At 46.5% G+C, this 17,976-nt stretch overlaps 1 protein-coding gene across 1 annotated transcript; it reads right to left on the bottom strand.

Moving 5' to 3' along the window:
- Window positions 1-1,557: 1,557 nt before the first annotated feature.
- Window positions 1,558-17,150, bottom strand: PPM1K (protein phosphatase, Mg2+/Mn2+ dependent 1K). The gene is made up of 7 exons (XM_058023887.1): window positions 17,068-17,150; window positions 13,644-14,152; window positions 13,001-13,101; window positions 4,921-5,086; window positions 4,257-4,401; window positions 3,290-3,424; window positions 1,558-2,812 (listed from the first exon to the last, which is right to left on the bottom strand). Exons 2-7 carry the CDS (start codon window positions 14,081-14,083, stop codon window positions 2,681-2,683), a joined length of 1,119 nt encoding a protein of 372 aa, XP_057879870.1. The 5' UTR covers window positions 14,084-14,152; window positions 17,068-17,150; the 3' UTR covers window positions 1,558-2,680.
- Window positions 17,151-17,976: the final 826 nt, after the last annotated feature.

The following is a 17,976-nucleotide window of genomic DNA, read 5'->3' as shown; positions in this document are numbered from 1 at the left end:
ATGGCTCTGGGCTGTGTCCTGGCACGGATGGCCTTGCTGAGCTGCAGGAACTGTCTTGTCTCCACAAGAGGATACGGGAATACATCTCCCTCTCCTCGCTCTGGATTGGTGTGGATGATTGTGCAGGGTCCAGGGGTCCTTGTTCATGCTTACACGAGCTGCTAATGCTCCTGACACTGTTGGCACATCACGGGGTTGGTGGAATCTGGTGTCATCATGGTACAAGAGAAGATTTCTGGGTGAGGCAACACTGAAATGCACCCTGAGGCAGCTGTTCCCTGGCTGGCAGGGTGTGTGCAAGGATTTGGGCAGGTTCCTAGCACAGGTATCACCACCCAGAGCCTGGGACTTTACACCTGAATGGGCTCCAACCCTGGCAAAGCGGTGTGTCACCTGATGGAGGGGTTCCTTGCCCACCCCAGTGGAAACCAGCAGCCTTTGCCCCACACTGGGGCCTGGCCTGTGCCTACCGAGCCTCAGCCCAGTGCTCTGAGAGGGCTGGGCTTGGGGCAGGGCTCAAACAACAGCAGGAATGACAGGAATTGCCCCAGGAGTGGAAAAGAAACTGGACAAAGCAATGGATCCAATAGAAAGGACTGGAGGTGAGATGGTGCCCAGGAGTCCTTCCCAATCCAAGTGTTTCTGTGATAGTAGAGAAGCAGCAATAGCAACCACCAATGCATCAGAATCTAATCATCCTCTGCTTCACAGAGCTTTGTCCTATCCCTTCCTTGGTAAAATTTCAAAGTTATGGATGGATCCTTCCCCCAAGAAGACAACTGTGCTGTTAGGAGAAATAAAAACCCCCAACAGCAACTATCCTGACCTCAGGTGAACACTGAACCCAGACTCTGGGGAAAATCTGAGGAGAGAGAGGGAATTAGGATTGTCAACCAGTGGTGTGCTCACTACACAGGCCTGGGCACCAGCACCCAGTACAGCAGAGATTTACACACACCACTGCAGTCACAACCCAAATAAGTGCACTGTGCTCACCACACCAAGTGATGGCACAGACAAACCCAGGGCACTCTGCACACCCAGTGCTTAATGCTGTCAGTACCACACAGTGCTCTGCTGGTGCTGCTGGGCCTTCCACCACAGGCAAGGAAAAACTAATGGACTGACTGCCTAAGGGCTAACCTTGGATTAAAGGAAAGGGATAAAAGTAATGAAGATATGTACTTCACAATGGAAAATTGTCCAGAATCAGTCCAGGCACCTCAGAATTCTTTTTCTTTTTTTCACAAGGTGATTTAACATCAGGCAACTTCTCTTTCATTTTGTTTTGTTTTTACCATTGTGCTATTGGAAGCATCCATAGAAGGAAAAATACTGTGGCAAGTCTGAGAAAAGACCAATTCTTCTCTGTCCATATTTCACTGCCACAGGAGCTGACAGCTGACATGGAGTAGAGGAAGGAAGAGGTCTGAATGAGGCACACCGGGAACAGATGTGCCAACATGTCACCTGCAGTCCATGTCACAGCAGTGATATGAGCTGGATCAGAGCTCTGGTCCCCCATCATGTTCACTGGATACAGATTCTCCTCCTTCCCTTAAGGATAATATTCCTTTCTGGTATCTGAATATCTGATATCTACTAGAAACAACACCCAAAACTTACAAAAATTACCTTACATTGTTACAATGCTCTCTCCTTTCTTTAGCTAGTTTGGGGCAATTTATACCTCCTTGTGTATCATGAAGAGATGTGAGAGATCACAACTAAGACAACTTCAGCAGAGGGCAGGAAAATCCTCATGTATGTATGAAGAAATAAACTGTGTTAAGCATCAGATCTTGAGGAGTAAACTCTTTGAAATTAGCTTATTTTCTTTATTTAAAAAAAAAAAAAAGAAATTCAAGTTGATAAGTCTCTGGATATCAAAACTGTGCGTCTTTTTCCCTCCTGTGTGCTTCTGTCAGGCACTGACAGCAAAGAGAAGACAGTGCAAGGGGCTGCTGCATGGTCCACAGAGACTGCACAGGCTTTGGACCCAATGGAGAAAGGTTCCCATCTGTCCAACAGCACATGGCTCCAGCCTGGTCTGTCTCCTTGGAGCTAGAGTATTACAGATGCTGGCAGTGAGAGCAAAAAGCAACACTGTCTCAGGAACTTGTACAGCTACACCAAATGCCACTGGCATAGAACCTAAACATTCTAAAACTTCTCCTTTATTTTTCACCCACTTCTCCTGGAGCACAGGGGAGTTTCAGGTGGCTGCAGCAGAAGAAGAAAACAAACCCTCTTTCTGTCTACCTAAGAACATTGTGCGTTTGTTCACCCGTGTTTTATCGGACAAGGAAGCCAGCATGTGGCCCAGGGACCCAGCTGCCAGGGAGCTGAGGGTCCTGAGGAGTACAGGTAGGCATGAAATGACTGTGCACCCCCTCCAGCCTCAGGTGAAAGCCCAGAACCTCGTCTGTGTGAACAAAGTGATGTGTGGAGCTGCTGGGGCGACAAACCCAGGACGCTGCCGGGAATGACGCAGGCAGCGAGACACGGTCAGCCGTAAGCAACAACGGGCACTACGCACCAAGGGAGCAGTGGCATCTTCTAACACTGGGAACAGAAGAGATGGACAAGACACTGAGTCAGCCTAGGAACAGATGGAGGTGTTCTCCTGTAGCACACTGTGTCCAGGTGATGGCAGGAAGGGATCGCTGTGCCCTTGTCTTCATGCCCACCTCCCGCTGGAAGCGAAGCTGCGGCTGAAGGAGAAGGTAATGTCCCCGTTCTTGTACTTGCCCCAAGCTCCAAATGGCACTATGACAACTGTGCTGTTGTCTTCAGTGCCAAACTGCACTGCCTGAGAGCAGAAACAAAGTGTCAGCATCGGGGTCTCGCTTGGAAAGGGAAACAATGTCTGGCTTCACCCGGGACAGCACACCCTGAGGCCAGAGACTCCCTTGCCCCTTCCCAGCCCTGATCCTCCATTCTGATATGCCCCAGAGCTTCCCATAGGATATGCTACCATCCAGAACCATGGTCAGAAACTGGCCATTTCTGTCTATGACAGTGACATTTTCAGCACAGGCAGAAGCTGCAGTTACAATCCCGTGCAGTTCAGTGGACAGTGAGCTAAACAAGCTCATTGAATGATGCCTGGCAAGGATGTGGCAAGACCCAGGGCAAGGAAAAGACTGGCCAGCAGGAATGGTGAATGTCTCAGCCAGCACCATTCAATTTAATTGAATGTGTGGTACTGTATAAACAAAACTCTAGTTTTTTAAGCCAAACCAGCCCAAGCAGGAGCCCTTGATGGCCAGAGCAGCGCTGGCATTACCTGCTCAGTGACCACGTGGGCAGCCTCAGCAGGGTCATGGCACTGGCTGATGAAGTTGCAGATCTCCTGGCTGTTCACTATGAAGTTGATGCCGTCGGTGGTCAGCACCAGGAAGCTGTCGTCTGCGTGCTGCAGCTGCAACAGAGGCACACGGGGTGCATGACCTGGGTGAGTGCTGCAGGGCAAGGCAACAGCCCCCATGGTTTTACACTCTTGCAAAACACTTTTTTATTTACTTGGGGTGCTGTGTGCTCTCCTGCAAAATGTCTCCTGAAGCTGAGGGTTTCAAGGAAGACATGATAACACTGCAGTCATCTCCCTAAACCCCTTGTGGGTGGCACTCTATTGGGACCAAACCAATGGAAGTTCTTGGGACCCTGGGAGGTGCATTGGGGAAAAGTAACAAATAGAATTTGAATTGACAGGAGAGCTTCCTGCCAAAGTGGAGGTTGAATACCTTCTGAGTGTTTGTTTTCTAGATGACTACAGAGCCACAGTAAGATACATGCAGCTGTCGTTTCCTCCTCCCCCTCTTCCTCTCAACCGTGCAAATCTCTCTACATCCTACTTTTTTGATGACAGCCCATCCATATCCCACCCAGTTCTCAGTGATGGTTTTATACCAGCATTAGCCTCAAAATTATTCATTTGACCACAGGACCCAAACAGACTAACACCTGTAATACATATCATGTGTTATCTTTCTTCCCTCATCATATATTTTGCTGTGAGAAGTGAGATTTAGAAGTTGATCTGGTTGAATTTAGTACCAGATTCCTTTCTGCCCTGTTAGTGTTAATCTGAAACAACTTAATGAGAGTTGTTCTCTGGTTATTTCAGTAAAAAACAATGCATGGCCATCAGGCTTCACCTGGGCTTGTGTTGTGTGGGTAGCACCACTGCATCAAATACCTATGAAGCCCTTAGTCCAAGTGCTGCTGTCCCTGTAAACCAGACCTTCTTTTACCTGAACCCTTTTTGTTTCTGGCTGGGCTATCACACCACTGTTTTTAAGATCCAAATCTCCTATGCTCCGCGTCATTGCAAGTCTACCATTCACATGAGGCTGTCCCAAGCTGTTCCAGGAAATGAAGCCACCACACTTCTTAATCCTGTCCAGAAGCACAAAAGAAGCACAAAAGAAAAAGCAAATGAGTTACTGCTTCACACCATTACCCCTATCTCTATCCTCTATTTCTGTCAGTAGCTAGAATGAGGAATGATGTATGGAGAGCCTATGCTGGGGGCTGAGGGTTGGCTTTATCTGTTTGAAGGGCTCTATGGAAGTGATGTGTCTTGGTGGGCTGAGTCCTGACCTGGGAACCACAGTGCATTTTCTCAGGTTCTGAGTTGGTTCTAACTTGGCACTTTTGCACAAGTCTAAACCTTGTGGTCAGAGCTCTGTTCTGAATTTCAGTGATGCTGATCTTACTGCTGAGATCTTATGCTCATGGAGGTCTTTCCACATCCCTGGTCCTCTAAACAGGACCCAGTGGCTGGAGCTTACTGCCAGCTCAGAGCGGTCTAAGGGCTCTGTGTCCAACTCTGCTTTCTTTATGGCCCAACCCAGCAGCAGTTGGACTTCTGCTGTCCATTGTGCTCAGGAAGCCACATCATCAGCCTGCAGGTACCTCTCCTTCTCCTCCTTTCTCTCTGGAGTGTGGTCAATGGTGAGTTTCACGGGCTTTCCTTTCCGGCACAGCAGAGCACGGCTGTCTCCCACGCTTGCCACAACCAGCTCAATTCCATCCCGGAGCAGAGCCACTGTTGCAGTGGTCCCAGAGCTCAGCAGAGTTGCTACAAATGTCATCAAAGAGAGAAGTTTTAGCACTGCCTCAAAGAGTGGAGTCCTTTAAAACAGCAACAGTTTCAATTGGTAAAATAAAGACAACTTGTGCTCTACCTAATCAGCATGTAACTGCTTTGAAGTTAAAACTAAATTTACACATACACAAAAAAAAGCAAACATGCATGCATGTAGGAGTGGAGAGGAAGAGAGGGGAGGTGGGAAGGATGAAGTGTTTCTGTGTTTCTGTGCAACAACATGGCTCCATGCAAACAGGGCAAGTGGAATAAAAGCAGTACAAGGTACAGTAGCTTCCTTTCAGTTTGTAGCCGTTTTCCAGCCCCATGAGCTCACCTCAAGTTACAGGGTTATTGTCCTTATCCCTGGGCACAGTGACTGCACAAGTAGGTCACCATAAAGCTGATGGCTCTTTCTTTCTTTTAGGTGGTGAAGCGGGCAATTATATAGTAATTGATAAATTATAGTTACAGTAATTGATAAATTATAGTTACAGTAATTGTAATTCCACCAGAGGGAAGCAGTAGGTCAGCCTGTGGCATCCTTCTGTCACTGTCAGAGCTGTTACTCCCCCTCTGCTTGCCCCAGAGGGGGATTCAGCCTACAGGCTTCCTGGCTTTTTCTGGGAAAGGTGCTCCCTGTGAACTTGTTGGAGGTCCCAGCGCAAAGGTGAAGCTGGATTCTGGGATTCAGCCTTGCCTTGTGCCTGCAGACTGGTGCAGGTGGCAGTGGCTGTCTGGGAACCTCTGGGGCACTGCTGGGGTCACCTGACAGGGTTCACTGTGAGTGCCCAGAGGAAAAACAGAGCCCGGGTGCTGCCCTCCTCTACAGGGCAAGGGAGGGAGCTGGGCTGGCTGACTGCACCCAGGGACCTGCCTGGATTCACTCATGCAAGCAGATTTGAGGGCTTCTCATTTCAATTGCTACCAGTGGTCTGGAGATAAAAAAAAAAAAAAAAAAAAAAAAAAAGAAAAAAAAAGAAACTCTTGAAAAAGAGAAATGCAAGTGCCTATTTTAGGAAAAAGATCTGTTGTATCATCTGCAGTGAAAAAATGCCAGAAAAAATGCCCAGCTTGCCTCATTTTCTTTGCTTTTTGAAAGGGCAAGTCCCACTTTACAGTTGTTATCCTCTCTTCCTGCAGGTTCTGCAGAGGTAACCCAGCAAGAGAGGCCTAGAAAGCTCCTGCTAACCTGAGCTATTATACCAAAATATCTGGACAGGACCAGCTACTGCCTGGAATACATTTGCATCTACAGCCAATGCAACTTCCTTTGAAAGGGCCTCTGTAGGTCACCTGCTTTCTGGGCTTTTCCAGTTGTTCTGGTTTTTCAAAGCAAGCCAATTTGAGATGAGATTTGGGCTTGCTTAGGAATGTGACTCCCCAGTTATATTCTTGCTTTCATGTGCTAACAGTTAACATTTCATTGTCTTTCCACCACTGCTTCTGCAGAGATCAGTTACAACTACATGTGCTCCTACCTCTGGTCCTGCAGCCCTGGGGACATGGGACAGATTTGAGACAGGACTTTGTGTTTGACCCCAAGGAATGCCAGGCAGCCCCAAATCTGACCACATGCCAACAGGTAGCAACAGAAATGCAAGAACTGTGAGATCTTTACAGCCTCCTTCCCCAGTCCTGTGAGGTCTCAGCACCCTGTAAGTCAAACGGGGCTGGGAGAAAACTGAAGTCACCAAGCCCTGGAAGATGCATTGAGCCTTGTTGTGCAGTGAAAGCAGTGAGTCCATGAATCAAAAAAACCCAAACACAAACCCTCACAAACAGGTGGGTTAAGCTGGTGTTAGTATTTAAAACAGGTATTATTACTGCAGCCAGGACTGGGTTTAGCTGAACGCTGAACCAGCAGGTCAGGGGTGACCGTCAGTGGCCATGGTCACACCCTGGGCTGTGCCAGGGCCATGCAGGCTGGGACACTGGAAACTGGATGTGGCAGCTTCTGACTGGTGGCACTGGTGGGCACTGACATCCTGTTTCTCATCTTGTCCTGGGGTGACGTTATGATGCTTGTATCCCCATTCATCTGTTCTGTGCCTTTAAGACTGTCTCTGAGGAGTGAAAGTTTTGTTTGGGTTTCTCTTATCAGGGACACAGAGACGGGCAGTACATAGGGCTGTTTTGGCTTCTTGCTTTTGGCTTGCTGCTTTGCTTGCTCTCTTTCTGCTCTTGCTTCTGCTCTGCTTTGGCTTCTGCTTATTAGCTAGTTTAGCTAAACAGTCCAAACTCCTTCCTGGACTGTTTCTCCTCTCCTGTTTCTGTGACCATCTCGAACCTGCTCCGGACTGGGACCTGGAAACACCGAGGGTTTGCCCTGTTCGGCTGCAGCAGCTGCCCCAGCACCGGAGGGACTGAGAGCAGAGCAACCACCCCCAAAAGAGACTTTCTGATTTTGTCAGCTTTCTCAGAGCGGTGTCATCTGGTATTGCTCATTTTGTGTGCTGGGGGATGCTGTGCCTGTTAAATAAACAGGTTCTTTCCACTTTTCTCCGAGGAATCCTTCCCAAACCGGTTGGGGGGAGGGGACGTGTGGGTTTGCTTTCTGGAGGGGCCCTCCTTTGGAGGTTCTCTACCAAATTTGCCCTAAACCAGGACACATCTGAAGCAAGAACTAGCCCAGTGCAGGGTCACTTTGAGGCACATTATGAAAATAAGATATTAAAAAGTACCAGTGCAATTAGAAATTTTAGTAGAACCAGTAAAATACCTGTTTTAGCCAACAGTTAGAACAAGTGAAATAGAGCAACCTATGTTAAACTACCTGTTTATTTTACAGAAGATACCTTTTATATAGACATTAAAATTAATGCAGAACTGCTGCTACTTTCCCATTTCATTCTGTGGTTTTAGAACTATGCTGAGAAACATATGAAAAGTTAAATCACATTCTTCAATTCACAGAAGACTGGAAATATTTAGAATTCGGGTGGATCTGCATCTTTTCAGTGCAAACTCCCAATGACAAGAGCTGCTATCACAAAATCAAGGGCTGGTACTAAAGAAAAATATATTGTCCAGAATTGTGGTAATGAACATAGTGACTTGAACTTTATTAGTTAAATAGCACTCCTAGGAAAAAATATATGCTGCTCGCAATCTCTTCCTTGGATCCAGTTCATGCGCTGAGGAGGGATGCAAGAACATGCATGAAGCCAGATGTAGCATTATGTGATTCCTAGCACAGCTCAAAACCACAGGAATGATGATGGGATTGCATTTCTAATGCTTTTCTACAACTGCTACTAGTTTAACACAAAATACGTTGCATCAGCACATGTATTGGTTTTAACAATTAAAGAGTTTGTTTTCCTAACAATATCACTATAAAACTAAGATCTTTCAATAGGTTCTTAACACTCACTGGACAACTTCTACTGCAAGTCATCTCAACTAATGTGACAAAGAGGATGTGGAAACCTTCCAGTAGTCCAGGCTAGGAACCGCTGGACTCCTTCACCTGGGACAAAATTAAGCAGATCTCTTTTTCCACTGAAGCCCAGCTTAAAGTGTCCAGGGCCTCCAGTTCTAGAGCTGCTGACCAGGTACAGTGTCTGCCACAAATAACACGCACACAGAGGCAAATAGGAAATTCACCCAGGGACTTTGTTCAGACAAAATAAACCTGCAACACTGGAGATGTGAGAATAAGGGCTGCAGAACAGGAGGTGGAGTCAGTCACTCTCAGGTCTGCCTGCACTGCCCTGTGCAGGTCACGTAGGAAGCACCTGCATCTTTGGCCTTGGTAAATCAGCCTTGGTATTTCTGGGGAAATACTGGCCAGTGTTCTCACCTTCTCACTAAAACTGTGTGACAAAACCAGTTTAAATTCAACGCAAATAAAATCTAAATTTAGTTTCCCCTATGGGGATAAGTAACCAACCAACCTATCAAATGAAGAATTTTATCAATGCTAGAGGACCAGCTGTCTCATAAATGGCAAGAGTGGCCACTGAAGAACATCTGCTCCCTCAAGGTAATTACACCAATATGGGGAGTTCAAACTAGTGCCAAATGAAATGGGGCCACCTTAAAGGCACTGGATAGAAGTTTATGAATTGTTCTGACTAATGGGAAATAGCCAAAACAAACATACCTTTAATATTGTAATTAGTATCTTCTAAATTGATGAGGTTATAATCAGACCCCTTGGATAAAAAGGCTGCCTTTACAATGCTGATAAATTTATTAAATACTCAAGTACAATTTCTGCAGCTCTCCTTTTCCCTCAGTGTTGCAGGTTAACATATTTAAAGAAATGAAAATCATTTTTGAACAGTAACTTTAAAAAAAGCCCAACAAAACAAACATTACTTTAAAAATAGAATTACTTTAAAATAATTTTAGCTGTTTGTCAGCATAATAAGATTCAACAGTAAGAATGCTTTCAAACATGGGTAGACAAGTTAATACCTGGTTATGTTTTAACAAGATGGCTATTCCAGATGTGAGTGGCCAATGTGATTAGAGTTGGATGCACTGAATGTGGAGGTTGATGGACAAACTCCCTCTTGTTTTCTCTGGCTCACAGTGAACAGAAGCAGTAACAATACCTGGTAGGTTTCCAGTAGGCCAAGAAAGGCTTTGTCTCACATTTCTTCAGGGAAATGCTCAAATTTCCTCAAGCAAAGAATTTAATTTCTTATTTCTATCCTTGCTGAGCAAAGCTTTTCAGCCTTTACGTTTTAGTTTTTATGGCTGATAAAAAATAGCAGAAAATTCTGCTCATCTCTGGGGCCATGGATAATGTAATTTGTTGGATGTGAGCTTCCTTTATGTTCTATACCTAACTTTAGCAGTGATTTGAAAGTGACTGGCCTGTATTTAAATGCATGGATGTGAATGAAAACACATTTTTGAAGAGGTATCAAACACCAAGCTTCAGGGTTCTAAGCTGTTAATGATTACACAGGATTCAGGCAGAGCAGAGATTATCCCAGACCTGCCTACAGCAAGTTTGTTATGCTTTTGTGTGAAACAGCAGGTATAGGTCACTGTCAGAGGGGTTACTGGAGCAGGCCCCAGCAGGCCAATACAGCTGGCAATAGCACTGGTGAACTGCATGCCAGACACAGCAGCAGTGCCTGGAACACACACATAAACCATTTCTGTTATTGAAAGCTCACAGGAGCTACCATGCTATGTATTTTCTATCTATCATTTCAAATACTGTATCATTGTTAAGTGACCTACAGAGGGCCATGCCCTTGAAGACATAGCTGGGGTCCCCCAACAAGGAACCTCTCTAGTCCTGTTAAATTTATGCCTTATGTAAGGTCTTACTCCTTAAATAGTACTATAAGTAATGCCTCAAACCTGCCATTCTGGCTACAGGGATTTGTCCCAGGGTTTAGTTTCCTTCAAACACCCAGGTACAAGTTTTAGAGCTGGCTGTGTGTTAGTAAAGAGCTGGACATCCTTAATGTGCACTGGTTTTTTTTTGCAGACACAGTGAAAGGAGTGAGTCTTGGAAGGGTTATCTGCTGGAACAAGTCAAAGCTATTATTTTGCATTTCCTCAGCTATGGCCAGGTTTCAAAAGGAGTCAGTCTTGGGGAGCTTCCAGTGTAACCCAGATACACCAAGTTACACAATCAACCACCAACTTCAAGCAAATGTATTGACTGTCACATCCAGAATAGCCACACTTAATCAGAAATTTTGCTGGCAAACTGAATCAGTTTGAAAGCAGGATTCTAACAGACACATGCCAAGCACTGAAATTTTATGAAACTTTCAAAACATAAGCAACAACAGAAATACCCACACGAAGCAGTCAACAAAGTATTGAGTTACTTTAACAACAGATATGTGACAAGTTTAATCTGTTCAGAAATCCAAACTTGACTTTGCACCCTGTTACTCCATTCTTTGCCTTAGAGCTTGATTTTCAGCCAAGAACAATGGGCTCTCTTAGATCCCTGATGTTCCTGCAAGAGCTTGCAGGTGCTCAGCCTGAGAAACACTGAGTGCCTGCCAGAGCATGGCCCCTGTGGATGTTTGGCAACTCTTTTACCCTCTATTTTGCTTTTTTAATGAAGGGGGCTTGTGCAGTATCCTGGTAACCATCGCATACGTTTTCTGGCATTAAGCAGCACCAGTTAATTGGTTATGAAAAAAATCCTACAAGCAGTTCTAAAATGCTCTGCTTGCTGCACACTTTGTCAAATATTGTTCTTATCCAATTCTGTAAGTCTCACCTACCAAGTGTTATGATTTGAAATAGTTTTCAGAAAAAACAGAATAATACATCCAGTACAGTTCTCAATCCTTCTCCTCAAGGAGCTGCTCTGACACAGAGGTCACTGCAATGAGCCAAACCAAGAGCTGTCTTACATACAAAGGGGCAGGGAAGGGGACAATTAGATCTGAAAATGAAATGACCTGATCAAGGGAAGCACACAAACTTGTACTCAAATATGTCTTGGATTTGGATTGGTAAGAAAATACGTTTGCAAAGAGGCTGTGGGATAAAAAGCACATCTGCTCTGCTGATGTCTCTCAAGAGCTCAGCTAAAACTCAGCTCATAGGTCAAAATTAACTCTGGTCTTTTTTACAACATGAAATGCAATGGGAAAATTACCTTTATAGATCTGATCCTCCTTTTTTAAGGGCTGCATCTCAGGGCTTAAGACTTTTTTTCCCAATCCTTGATGCAGGCTAAGGTAAGAGGCAGTGCTGCAGCAGTCAGGCTACCCGATCTGCATTTGAGCCTACCTAGATTCATCTAGCAATTAAAGTGCAGAAAGCCACTCCATTACTTGATTGTACTCAACAATGCTTCAGAAAAGCAGCTTGAGAATCCAGTATCCCTTCAGTCCATACAGGATTTCTTGGTTTCCAGTGTTTCTTGGAGAGAAGACTTTTACAGTTTCTGTTCTTGTGGTAAAACCTCAGCTGTTTTACCAGTGCGTGCACCACCATGGGGACAAGTTTTTTGTTTGGTTGTTTGTAGGGGATTTTGTTTGGGTTTTTTTTTTTCTGTTGTGGGTAGGTGTTTGTTTTTTGGGGTTTTTTTAGTTGGGTTTGTTTGGGGTTTTCTTTTTAAAACTGGCTAAACTGACTCTCAAAATTGTATCTCATAGCTGAGAAAGCTCCTGTGACAGAACTGGAACAGGGATTTCTATCTCCCTTCCTATGTTACTTGCTATAAGCTCTGCTTGCTGCAACTGCAACTTCAGAGGTATTTAGTCTTTAGACACATATACAAGAACTTCATTAACAGCCAGGATTAAATGGGAGTCTAAAAGAGCTGGTACCAGCTTTACCACAGCCTTACCACGGCCAAACTTGTTTTCCTCTTCACTGCTTTTTTCCCTTTCCCACTCAGCTACTCCTGTGATTCTGTTTGTACAGAAGCAATATGGATTGCATTAATTTTGGCTTATGTTCCTCCTCAGGTGCAGCAGCCAAGTTAGGAAGGGGAACTTTGACACTGTTGCTTTTAATCCACGGGACTCACAGCTTTAAAGCAAACATATAAAAGCACCCACCTCCACACTCCTAAAATAATTTTTAAAAAAAGAGAATCAAAAACACCCCTCTCCACATTTCTTACCAGTAAAATTATGGTCCTTGCAAATCTAAATCACTCTTTGCTACCTTGAAAAACATAATCCTTTTTAGAATCACATTAAGAGAAATTCATTGATGATTATGCTAACATTCAGATTCATAACTCCTCCAGTAAATTTGACTGAGACTTACAGTAGTTATTTCATTTGTAGGAGGTAAAGCATAATTGTTTTATTTGCAGTAAGTGACCAGAGCAAAATCCTGTGTTAAGTAAAATTGTTTTCAAGCCAGTCTTCTGGACATTTTACTGCAAAACTACTGAGCAAATAAAACAAACTTTATTCTCCACATTTATATGAGTAGAATTTTTTTTTTACCTACCATCAGCAGAGACATTAGCATGCCTTTCATATGCTTTGTTTATTTCTACAAAAGCTTTGCTCAAAACATTTTCCAAGTTCTCCTCCTCAGCAAGAAATTCCCTGGAAGCAAGCAAGTAAACAAAGAAATTAAACTTCTTTCCAAGAAATAGACATCCTGATCAATCTGTTTCGCAGTCTTATCTCCTCCCTGCACCCAGTGAATCATGCTGGACCTGAGTGGAAAGGTAATGTGATTTTACTAACTTTGTGCACTGAAAGCATAATCCTCCAATTTTGGAAATATCTAAGTTCCTTATCCAGCATTCAGGGATAGGATAGCTACAAAAGAGTGTAAGCAAACCACAGGTCAACAATTACAGAGAGCCTGTGTGAAAACAGTCCACACTCTCCCTGTGTTCCAAGACCTTTCCTGGACAGGGACACAATTGTGCTTTTGTCTCCTGCAGTTTTGGGCTTGCCCAATGGGGCAGGCACTAATGCATTAAGTCATTCGTAGCATGTCTGTTCCACCCAGCGCTCCTGCTGTCCCATAAGGACAGGCGGCTACATAACCTGGGAGTTTTAGCTACAATGTACAGCCCATGAAAGAAGGAATCTCGGTTGTAATTTATTTGACACACATTGCCTTGATGAGCACTTACTTAATATATTTTTCCATGTACTTATGACAGAAGTCTGCAGCTGCCGCCCCGCCGTGCCCATCGTACACCGCGAAGTACAGGATATCCTCTGTCAGCTGAGCGTAATCGAACCGGTCCTCATTTTCCTTTCGCTTCCCGATGTGGCTGGCGCAGCCCACGTTGCTCAGGCTCACCTTTGGGATGGGCTTGCCGTACTTAATGCTGGGTGGGAGGAGAATGGGTTCATCGATGCGGTTGTCCCAGATGCCGAAGGTGTCCCATGTGGTGGGCCGCCCGCTGCCGTCGGGGTCGAAGCGGGAGGCGCGGCGCTCGCAGGTGGAGATGGAGCAGGCGGCCGCGGGGCGCTTCTCGTCCTGCAGCAGCCGGGACGTGAGCGCGGCTCTCCTTCTCACTTGGAACCCTCCATTCCGTACCAAGCTAATTAGGGTAGCTGTGGACATCACTTGTCTTCGCAGAGATTCGCCGGGTAAAAGGGACCAGGAGCAAAAGGTGCGCAGCTGCTGGAATGCCTTAGAGAATGAGGGAGAATCGATCAGGAAACAAGCAGCACGGGAAAGGGAATTTTCAGTTGCATCATTCGGGAAACAACGTCACCCTGAGAGCCCGCTAAGCGTGCGGAGCGCAGCACGCCCTGGGAGCCGCTGCAGCGGGATGTGCGTGACTCACCGGGAAACTATCCCACATCCAGCCCAGCTCTGCGCACACAGCCAGGGAGGCGCTTCTGCTGCCCCTGCAGAACGACAGCCCGAGCTTCCAGAGGGGTGGAGATGGAGCAAATGGGAGTGACGACAGTACTAAAATATGAATATGTGAAAATATGAGATAAGGTTGAGAAAATGAGCTTATCACGCATGGTCTGCAAACCCCAGCTGAGATATCTGCACTGTGACTCCCAGGGGAAAGGGAGGAAAAATATATATGCTTAGATTTTAAATTTTTAATCTGTATGTGATATTTGTTTCTGTCACATTTATGGAGATCCTGAATAATACTTTTTAACAGAGCTGTTAAGTTAATTGTGATTTTTTAAAAAATTCTGATAATGATTACTAAGAGTGTATCCATGGACATCCACAACTGTACATACAAACTTTCCCCTCAAAAAACCCCCTGCAGCTATTTGCTGTTTTGTCTGGCTTGAGGCTCTCTGCCTCCTAACCCTGAAATGGGCTGACACAGGCAGACAAGACCTTCTACTGGCTTCTCAGATCTCTTTTCCAGCCCAGATAAATTCAAACACATCACTTGGCTCAGCACAGACAAAAATTCACTAAGGATGGCTCACCTAGCATGCTGAAAAGTGCAGAAAGATTGGATTATGTGATCTTTTGTAGAGTAACACCCAACTTCACCCAAGTCCAAGGATGCAGTTTGTAATAATTACATGTGCTTGCAATGGAGTAATTCAAACTGGACCACACAGATCACTGTAACTAACCACACTAAAGATATAAGCCCAGTGAGGAATTTCTAATTTAATTACTTAAAAGTTTGCTAAGGGCAAAATTATGAGTGAGAAGTATTATATGACAACAAAAGATCTAAATATACGCAGGGTTATGGTAAATGAAAATAATAATAATAATAATTTATTATTATTATTAGGGTGTAATAATAATTTGGGTGATCTGATGTAATTGAGCAGCAAAGAGCAGCACTGGTACCCCAGAGACACTTTAATTCTGGGCTGGAGTGCCTTGCTGTTGTCCTCTGCCCAAGCCAATCACAACTGCATCTCTACATCTGAAATATTTGTTAAAACTATGTTTTTAGGTTGCTAGATAAAAGTCTCTGTCCTCACAAAAAACATGCAATCAAAGGTAAATTAGTAATGGGTTGCTTTAGTAGAAAATGGCAGTGACAGACCTTTCAGAAGGCCTTCAATATACGTGTTGTTCCTAGCTCAAGGCATGTTGCTTCAGATGCTGTGGGCTTATCTTTCATGCAATTCTTAGGTTGCATGAAAAGAGGAAAGGTTTCTTTACTTAGCACTTAGAGGTTAACTGTTGGCTTGATAAAAGGCTGAATGTTCTGGAAATCACTGCTATTGCACCAGTTGAATATGGAACTTCTTGAAATCTTTGGATTTTCCATTCTACTGCAGGGTGATTGCAATATCACACCCTTATTTTAGCATACTTACAGGTATTTAAAACCTGGTTTACTTCCTGGAGCTGCTTTTTCTTTCATGCTATCCTTGACTTGCACAGCAGCAGGTTAACTTCCTTCTGTGAAGCACAGCAGGCCCAAACTAAAAGCCTGTCAATTAGCAAAACCCACGCTCGCTTTCACTTCTGTCAGCTTGAGAAGAGAACATGAAATGCTTGCTATATTTAGACTACCCTGTATCCACAGCATGAATCAGAGGATCAATCCAAACTCACTAGCTAATTAATGCATTTGTTCCCTATCAAATTCAACTCTCACCAGGCAAGTAAAAATAGTGACGATAGTTTTGCCTTCCAAATGTCTCTGCAAGACAGAAGTAGGAACCTGCTCTTTTAGTTTGTTGTGTAAACAGCTCTGGACACACAACCGTCTGTGCTTTCCCAGCTGGTATGCCTGCAAACACCGGGCAGACAAATCTGGGCAAAACAAGACCGAGGAAATGAAAAGGGGGGCACAGGTGTGAGAGACAAAGTGCAAGATGGACAGTTCTAGATAGAAATGTGCTTTGAGGTGCTCCATCTGATCCTGTTCATCTGTCCACGTTTTCCTGGAGGGAAGCAGTTCCTACAGACAGGCAGGGAAGCACAGCACTTAAAGCGGGATGAGGTGATTAAAACTGTGGTTTTACAGGCTGCCTGCTCCTCGGAAGATGGAAATTTTCCAGGCTGCCAGAAGCAAAGGGGAAGAAAAGGAAACCCGGAAGAAAGTGAAGGCATGCCTGCAGCCCCAGGGGATCCGACGTATGTGAAAAGGAATGTACAACTCCAAGTGCACTTGCCTCCCGTGCCTTCCCAGCCCCACGGATGTGGGCAGGACCGTACGGTTCTGGCTGTTAATCTCGCCATAAAGCAGGTGCGTTGTTGTTTTGTTGTTTGGTTTTATTTTTTTTTAATCCGTGACACGCCTCCCTGCCCGGACAGCAAACTGGACCCGGACAGCAGCAATTTAAAGGTGTCTCTGCTGCAGTTTGCGTATCACGAATTGCCACAGACCGCGTTTATTCCGTGCATATCAAAGCTGCGGCGTTCGGCGGCAGCCCCTGCGGAGCGCCAGCCGTGCCCAGCCCCGCTCCGTGATGTGCCAGCCCGGCTCCCTGACATTCCCAACCCCGCCGCGGCCTTTCCCGCCCAGCAGCCACGGCTGAAGGAGAAGGGAGACCGGAGCGAGCGGAAGGGGCAAAAGAAGGAAACGCTTGCAAGCGCGGCCCCTCACCCTCCCTCGCCCCCGGCCCATGCCCCGGGCGGGCGGCCCTTACCTCCTCCCGCGCCTGGGCCCGGCGGCGGCAGCGCCTCAGCGGAGCGAGAGCGGCGCCTCCCCGGCCAAGGCTGCAGCGCGGCCCCGCCGCCGCCGCCCGGCCCCGCCCGCCGAGCCCGCCCGGCCAATCGGCCCCGGCGGCGGCGGCCGCGCCGGCCGAGCCTCCCCCGCCGCCCCCGGCCCGCCCGCCGGCCGCGCCCGGCCCCTCACACGGGCCTGGGGCCGCGCCAGCAGCGGGAGCACGGCAGTGGCTGTGGCCGGGGTGACCCTGCCCGGCCCCTCACACGGGCCTGGGGCCGCGCCAGGCGCAGGGACACGGCAGTGGCCGTGGCCGTGGCGACCCTGCACAGCCCCCGGCTTCACAGAATCGCTTAGGCTGGAAAAGACCGCAGAGATCATTGAGTCCAACCGCACCCAGTCTTTCCTTGGATACGTCCAGAGAGGGTGGCTCCATCACCTCCCTGGGCAGCCCAATCACCCTTTCTGCGATGGAATTCCCCCTAATTTCACAGAATCACGGAACTTACTGAGTTAGAGAGACACACTTCTGGCCCTGCACAGATCCAGCCCAACCCTCTCCTGGCGCAGCTTTAGGCCGTGTCCTCTCGTCCCGGGAGAGGAGCCCGGCCCCCACCTGGCTCCAGCCCCCTTCCAGGCCTGGGTTCGGCAGGCCGAGGGCCTGGACAGCCAGGCTGTGCTTGCAGCTGCTGCCCACAGGCTGCCCAAGCCCAAGAGGCCTCTGGCAGCAGCAGTGATGCCTTTATGCATCAAATATCCAAAAGATTTAAGGCACGGCTGTGTGTGCTGCTCTGAGGCAGCTGTTTCCATGAGCAAAGCCCTGCTGCCTCCTGACGAGACCCATGTCTGATCAGGATTTTAAAGGGATCATTTGCTTCACACTGTGCTACTG

The sequence above is a fragment of the Melospiza georgiana genome, chromosome 5 (genome assembly GCF_028018845.1).
Source record: "Melospiza georgiana isolate bMelGeo1 chromosome 5, bMelGeo1.pri, whole genome shotgun sequence".
NCBI lineage: Eukaryota > Metazoa > Chordata > Aves > Passeriformes > Passerellidae > Melospiza > Melospiza georgiana.
Note: the sequence above shows the minus strand (reverse complement) of the source record. Positions and strands in the feature narration are given on the sequence as shown.